Genomic DNA, 7,844 nt, shown 5'->3' with positions numbered 1-7,844 from the left:
ATGCTTTTAGAATTCGATTGAACAAAGAAGTTTGCAAAAACATCTACTGTGATCCACGTGCGAACACGGCTCCAGAGGAGGACCTCAGAGGACATTAAGGCTAAAAACACAGTGTAAATGATGCAGTTCCGAGACGTATTTGAATGTCGGGACTTACACACACTTGGATGACACCACAGGAGCAGTATGGAGGCATGTTGTGTTTTTTTCTGTTGTTTTTTTCTGTTTAAAGAATCTGTCACCATTTACTTCAATCGTATTGGATTTGTCTGCAACACTGTTTACCCCTGAAAGTGTTTTGTGGACTCAGACACCCTCCATCAGCATACTGGTGAGTAGAGAATGAGTGTATTTGAATTTTTGGGTGAGCTATCGCTTTTATCTGTGTTGTATGTGCAAGCCTGTACAATAAACAGCAAGTGGGTGGAAATTAAATATCCGAGGAAGTTTCTTTAATACACTTTAATGTTTTAAGAACCACTCAAAAATAAAAACTTTAATCATTCTGACTTTATTTAGAAATTCCTTCATATGGCGCGCGTGCTGCCGGTCGGCCTTTTACAACTCTGACGTCACTCTCCCGTCTCGTGACCGGCAGACCGCAGAGCCAATCAGGATTTGCCATCTGCAAACATGGCGTCCGACTTCAGGTGGAGATGTGTGCTGCTGCTGCTCTGCGCCTGTTTGCTCTGTGGTTTAGCGGCTGACAGCAAAGAGAAGCCCCAGAAAAAGAAGAACATCCGTGACTACAACGATGCAGACATGGCGCGGCTGCTGGAACAGTGGGAGGTTTGTCCGCTTCTCATTCAGGCAGCCTGCACACATCGTAGCTGCTAGCCGAGCTGTTAGCATACCATGCTATGTCACGTTAGCAACAACCGTGTCTACAGCCACATTTCATCTGTTGTGCTGCTTTACTGAGCTGACTGTGGTGGAAGAAGCTTTTCTCGTTGTGTTATTGATAAGTTTGCTTTACTTAAGTTAACGTAACAATATCTCAATGCAGTGGCGGCTGGTGACAAATATTCTTGGTGTGGCTGTGCTGTGTTATACTCAGTTTTCAGTAACCATCCCACTACGATTTAATACAAATTCAGTTATTTTTGAAATAGTAGGTAATTATTTAATTCCAATAATAAACAAGTCGGTCATTTATACACACAAACACATAGCTAACAGTATACTGCATACTGCACAAACTAACTTAAAAAAGTAAACTTAGAAAACGAAATCAAAATAATATATACAAAAATAATAATAAAAAGCCGATTGATAAATAATGTAAATTATTATTAGTTGTTGCCCTTGTGCTCAGATAGTAAGTAGAGGATGCATCATTAGACTACAGACTGAGGCTGGTTACTAGTGTTTACTAAGTACTCATTCCTGAAACATATACAGTACTATTAACTAACACTATTAAGACTAAATAAAAGGAGGTGCTATACACGGCTGGATATCTCATGAGCTAAACTATACACAAAGAAAATACACGCCGAATATCAAAAATAAAAAGAAACACTCTCTACAAGGGAGGGCGGCGCCCTAGCGCCCTCTATTGGCCAGACTCAAAGTAAATAAGTGCTTTCGATCACGGATTTATGAATTTATTTTTTCACTCTTATAAACTCTTGAGTTTCATTGAAACATGTTGTTGATTAAGCTGTAGCTTTTATTGATTCTACACGGTATGTGTTTCGAGACCACATCGTGTGGTGTGGATCAGAACTTGTGGCTGAACACAGAAGATGTGATGACTTTTTATTCTGAGTTCAGGCTGAATGAAATGATGCTGAAACATGTATGACAAGTTTTGGATGCAGAAGTGTGGTTAACTGTTGTGTTGGGCCTTAAACTAAATACTGGGACAACAACAACAAAACTAGAACACTAGATTGTGTTCAAATACATTTGCTGTCCTGGCTCCTAAATGGTAGAATGAGCTCCCTATTGACATCAGGACAGCAGAAAGTCTACACATCTTCCGCCGCAAACTAAAGACACACCTCTTCCGACTATACCTTGAATAAAAGTTTAAACTAACAATTCAGTAGCACTTAAATGGCACTTACTTATAGCACTTTGTAGTTTGGCTTTTTTGAAGAAATTTTACTTTCTTGATTCTTGTTGTTCTGGGTTTGTACCCTCATGGTTGAATGCACTTATTGTAAGTCGCTTTGGATAAAATCGTCAGCTAAATGTAATGAAGCTGTGAATGTACTTTACATTCTGCCACAGTACGGTGTTTCTACAAATTTGAGCTGTTTATAATGAGGTATGAAATTTGCTGAGTGAAACCTCTACCAAGAACCATGAATTATTCCTGGGGGTATTTAGAATGTGGTTAAGCTCAGCACCTTCAGTCATATGTAGAGCAAGAAAGTGTTACTTTCATTTATATCCAGTATATCTGTTATTCCACAGAAGGATGATGACATTGAGGAAGGTGACCTCCCAGAGCACAAGAGGTCTCCTCCCCCCGTCGACTTCTCCAAGATGGACCCCTCGAAGCCAGAGGAGCTGCTCAAGATGTCCAAGAAGGGCAAGACTCTGATGGTGTTTGCCACAGTGACAGGGGATCCCACTGAGAAAGAGACGGAGGAGATCACAGGCCTGTGGCAGGGCAGCCTCTTCAACGCCAACTTTGATATTCAGAGGTAGTTACTAGGGTTGCAAAGGGGCGGAAAATTTCCGGTAAATTTCCGGAAACTTTCCGGAAACTTTCCATGGGAAGTTAAGCTCGGGAATTTGGGAAATTGACACTTTTTTTGCAAATGTTAGCTTATAACAGGTAACTTAAATGTAGTTGAAAACAAGACTAGGCAAGCCTAGCTCAGCTGGAACCTGGATGCAGCTAGTTGGGAACATTGTCTGCCAGAAACGTAAACCTATGACTTTCTGTTGTTTTTGAATGTCTTTGTCATTACCTAGCATATTGATTACTTGTTACACTGAAGCCATGTTCATTTTAATACCAAGTTTATTTGTATACAGTAGGCTAACTTTTTACAGCAGTGAGAGTAGGATGTATGTATGTCCACACAAAAGTACACCATCACCTCGATTACTCGCGGCTGTTGGGGTCCATCAAAAAAGCGCAAGTTCGGCTACTTATCAAAAATAAAAGTAATTACCGCAAATTAAAGGCTGAGCAATAAAAACGTCATTCAAAACTCTATTTTAAAGATGTATGGAATGCAGCACACGCTGTGTTTCTTTGAAAAGGATGTAGCTAGCTATTGTAAACCAAATTGACAGAATTAATGGATTGTTTTATTTTTCTCTCAACCCGACATGATCAAATGCGTCAAATGAAAGTCCGAAGTCCTCTTGTCCGAGAAAGCACGAAGTATCCATTATTGATTGACAACGCAAACAGGTGACTGTATTTATAGTCCACAGGAACAAAATTGTCTTGCTGGCAAGTGGCTAACGTTAGCAATTCTAGATCTTGCAGCATGATCTTGGTTGATCATGGTCGATGACGTCATCAGCATCGCTTTCTCCTCCACTGAGCCACAGGAGACATTTAACACCTGTGAACTACTTCCCATTAACTGACGTTTATGTGTAAAACTACTTCCCCTTTGCACTTTACATCCATTTCCTCTAAAGTCAAAATATATTCAGAAACCACCAATACTCATCTCCACCATACTGTCACATAGAGGAAACTGCTGAGGTCAGATTTTCATATTTAAGTTCATCGTTCCTGCAGGTTTTGATAAGTTTTCACTGACAGGGTTCTATCCTGAGATCCACATAGAGACGGTAGAGTTCTACTCACAAATGGATTAAGTCAAAAATGTCATTTTTTAAATTTGTATTAGAAATGTTTGCATGCATGTCTGCTTATGACAAAACAAAATGTTTATATTTATGTCTGTATATGACAAGGTAAATACAGTTAGTATAAATTACCCCAAAGTTTCCAGTTTATTCCCATTAATTCCCGTTAATTCCCATGGAAAGTTTCCAACTTTGAATATTCCCGGAATTTTGCAACCCTAGTAGTTACTCACTTAGACCATTCTACATCAACAAGAACTTTGTGTAGCTGCTTTTCAAGAGGGTCTATTCATTTCCTATTAACTTGAAATTAAAAATTATTTAAGTGGACTCACCAATCAATGAACTAATAGTACTTTCACCACCACCACCCCATTAAAAGTAAAATTGATTGCTAGGTGTGAGGAAAGCCTGATGATGTTTTAGAGCTTTCTCTCTGTCTGAGCTGAAAAAATGTTTGTAACATAAAACCCATTGATGACAGTGACACCTGGTGGTTTGTAGAACAAATAGCAGCTGTTCAAGACAGGCCAAAGCACTGACACATCTGGCTACCCTCAACTGCACCTCAAGGGCTTCAGCAGCAGATAGTGTTTGAATTTTCATCAGGTGATCCAAGTACAAACGGTCACAATATGATATGCTTTTAAAATATGTGCCTTTATGCACATGATACAATCTATATACAACTGAAGATGTAAATCTTTCACAACATTTCATCCTTCCCTTTGTTTTCAAATTAATTTAATTCAATTTACTCCTAATCTACAAATCATGTTTCTAAAGACTGCACAAGCAAAGGCCAACTGTCACATATGGGGGGGTGTAATAGATAGAGGGATTTTTATGAACCAAATCTAAATTAAAGATGTTTGTCAATGTTTAGTTTTACATGACTTATGACAAGATGATGATGACACGACACCATAAAACACAAACTGTGATTATATCAACGTGGAATATCTTTTAAGAAAACAGACCAAAATGTTGTTTTACAAATAAATACCCAAATCTCTCACTTTTCTCTTCCTGTGCGCTCTAATGATCTTTCTGGTGACACAGAAGGGAATAGAACATGACCTCAACAAATAACATTCATTTAGTCATTGTAAACAGACGAATAAAAGCAGTGGTGTAACATTATCGGTTGGCATCACTACAAGAGGATGTTATTACAGTGTTTACAGATGAAGATTCAGGCTCAATGAAAGTCAGTCAGTTATTGTGATGTTCATTGTTTGCTGAAGTTTGTTTAAAATGTCCATTCTTGGTCTGGACTAAAATGTTTCTGTTTTTCTTTTACTAAAATGTGATGGTTTGATTCGATTTATGATTTAAAAAGGTGGGGTCGACTAAACTATCACTGACTGAATGTAAAAATGGATTGAACACTACTTATGAGCTGTTCCTCATAATGGCACAGAAAAGGTTGTACATTATAAAGCTTTGTCCACTTATCACTGATTTACCATAATGGCTGCTATCAAGTTGAAACGCTTCCATACATTGTGATGCACTTAGAATCACCACATCTCACTTAAGTAATCTGTTACATTGCAATGGAGAGAAGTTTATATTAATGAAAAGCACTTGGTGTGATCCCCCTGCAGGTTCGTGGTGGGTTCCAACAGGGTGATCTTCATGCTGCGAGACGGCAGTCTGGCCTGGGAGGTCAAAGACTATCTTGTGGCCCAGGAACGCTGCATGGATGTCACAGTGGAGGGACAGGTGTTCCCTGGAAAGCCTTCCAAGAAGGGCGGTGGCAAAGATAACCAGCAGAATGAAGTCAACACCAAGAAGAAGAGCAAGAAGAAGACGGAGAGCAAGAAGCCGGACTTTGAGGGGAACAGCGCCAGTCCTCAGAAAATTGAGCTGTGATGGAATACCGCAGGGGGAGATGAGGAGTCATTGGTCCTTTGTTTTCCTTCTGGCCTCAGATGTGTGTATTCTCAAGACCATGTTCTGTGAGGGGGCTGCAGAACCACATGAAGATGCAGTGATTCAGAGACGGAAATTGAGTCAACTAACTAATCCTGTTCAGTATATTCACCTGGACTGCTGAACTCGAATCACTGCTCGGTGATGTACTGCCTTTCCTCCTGCTCTCCCTCACGGAAACACGTTGCAGTGACAAGTACTTTCTTGAAATCATCGTCAGAGTGGTCACAAGCGCCTGTGAATCAGTTGTAACATCAGTGCTGGCTGGTTTAGTTATTTTCTTTTTACATTATCATCAAATGAAAACCAATTCACCTGTCATGTTAGAGGTACTCAGTTAATGTTATAAAACTAATTTCTTTTTATGTGCCAAGAGCCCTGTTGGGAACAGGAAGTGTCTTTCCTTCAGGTCCTGGCCTGTGTTACACACTGCTCACATCCAGCAGCACTTTGAGATTTCATCCAAAAGTAGCACCTGACTTTTCTCTTTGATTTTTCACTGAATATGAAAATAAACATTTTTATACAATCACATGAGCTATGTGTCATTGCTGAAGTATGAAGTGTCATCTCTAATTTCAATGTGACAACTGTGTAGTGCAGACTGTGACTTTACTGTAACAGCTGACATGTCAGCGAAACATCAATAGTCTTCACCTCCCTGACTTAATCATATATTTACCTGGAGAACATCCTGGAGGCTGTTGTAGCAGCACATTAGAGCCCACGGTGTTGCATTCACATGTTACACTATCACATGCTTTTGGCCATGTACATGAGAGTGAATAACATGATATGTGAAGACATGAATATGGACACCCTCTCCCTCCCTCCCTCCCTCTCTCTCCTCTCTCTCTCTCCCACTCCCCCTCTCTCTCTTTCTCTCTCCCTCCCTCTATCTCTCTTTCTCTTTCCCACTCTCTCCCTCTCCCTCCCTCTCTCTCTCTCCCCCTCTCTCTCTCTTTCTCTTTCCCCCTCTCTCTCTTTCCCACTCCCTCCCTCTTTCCCTCCCTCTCATACTAAAGGTGTCTTTGACTCCAGAGCTGCAGGAACAACAATAACTATTATCATTATTGTATGGTGCTGCTAACATTTATTACATCATAACATCTATAAATATATTTCAATATTTCGATTATATATATTCTGATGGAGCTTAACGTGATGGTTACACATCTGTTCCTGGTCTCTCTCCTCTCTTCCCTCTTTTCCACCCACCTATCCTCCCTCCCCCATTTGTCTCATGCCAACTGGTCGAGGCAGATGGCTGCCTATGTCCTGCTCCAGGTTTTTCCAGTTAATGAGAGTTTTTTCTCTCCACAGTCTCAAAGTGCTTGCTTGCTGTTGGAACTGTTGGGTTTCTCTATAATTGTTAAGGTCTCAACCTTCTATGTGAAGTGCCTTGAAATAATGCATGTTGTGATTTAGTGCTATACAAATACCAAAATAGAATTGAACTGAATTGAATTTCAGCTCTGTTACACATCCAAGGTAATGTCTACATTTCCTGTTACTATCAGTTGCATCTGTACATGAAGCCATGACAGAGAGTGAACCCAGAATCAGTGACACGTTTAACACACAGTGCTTTGATCTAAGGCAGGGGTCCTCAACGTTTTTCAGGCCAAGGACCCCCAAACTGATGGAGAGATGGAGCAGGGACCCCCTACTATATATATGTGTGCATTGCTGAATGAAAGATAACGTCTTCTGCCTCCATTTATCCGTTCGCTACAATATGTTGGATTCATGTTAATGTGTATTTAAAGACATTTAAATTTGTGGGGAAAAAATTGGTTGAAATTTTTTTTAATTTTAAATTCTCTAATCAACCAAATATTTCGCGACCCCCCTGCAGTATCTCCGCGGACCCCCTAGGCGTCGCGGACCCCCTGTTGAAGACCTCTGATCTAAGGTTTGACCAGCAGAGGGCAGCTGTGCATTGTTCTGTGTATTTATTCCACTCATAGTAAACCAAAACTCTATTATCATAGGAATAAACCAGATGTCACTTTGGCTCTGAGGCATTTTAATTTAAGGGGAATGCTGAATAGTCAACAGGCAACATCATTAACTTCTTCAGACTTACGGTCTCAAGTTATGTGGGATTATCATCA

The 7,844-nt window shown here is 40.1% G+C and overlaps 1 protein-coding gene across 1 annotated transcript; it reads left to right on the top strand.

Moving 5' to 3' along the window:
- Positions 1-612: 612 nt before the first annotated feature.
- mesd (mesoderm development LRP chaperone) lies at positions 613-6,259 on the top strand. Its single transcript, XM_034581702.1, has 3 exons — positions 613-789; positions 2,425-2,657; positions 5,400-6,259. The coding sequence occupies exons 1-3, from the start codon at positions 634-636 to the stop codon at positions 5,665-5,667; spliced, it is 657 nt and encodes a 218-aa protein (XP_034437593.1). The 5' UTR covers positions 613-633; the 3' UTR covers positions 5,668-6,259.
- The last annotated feature ends 1,585 nt before the right edge of the window (positions 6,260-7,844 follow it).

The sequence above is a fragment of the Hippoglossus hippoglossus genome, chromosome 3 (genome assembly GCF_009819705.1).
Source record: "Hippoglossus hippoglossus isolate fHipHip1 chromosome 3, fHipHip1.pri, whole genome shotgun sequence".
Lineage (NCBI taxonomy): Eukaryota > Metazoa > Chordata > Actinopteri > Pleuronectiformes > Pleuronectidae > Hippoglossus > Hippoglossus hippoglossus.
Note: the sequence above shows the minus strand (reverse complement) of the source record. Positions and strands in the feature narration are given on the sequence as shown.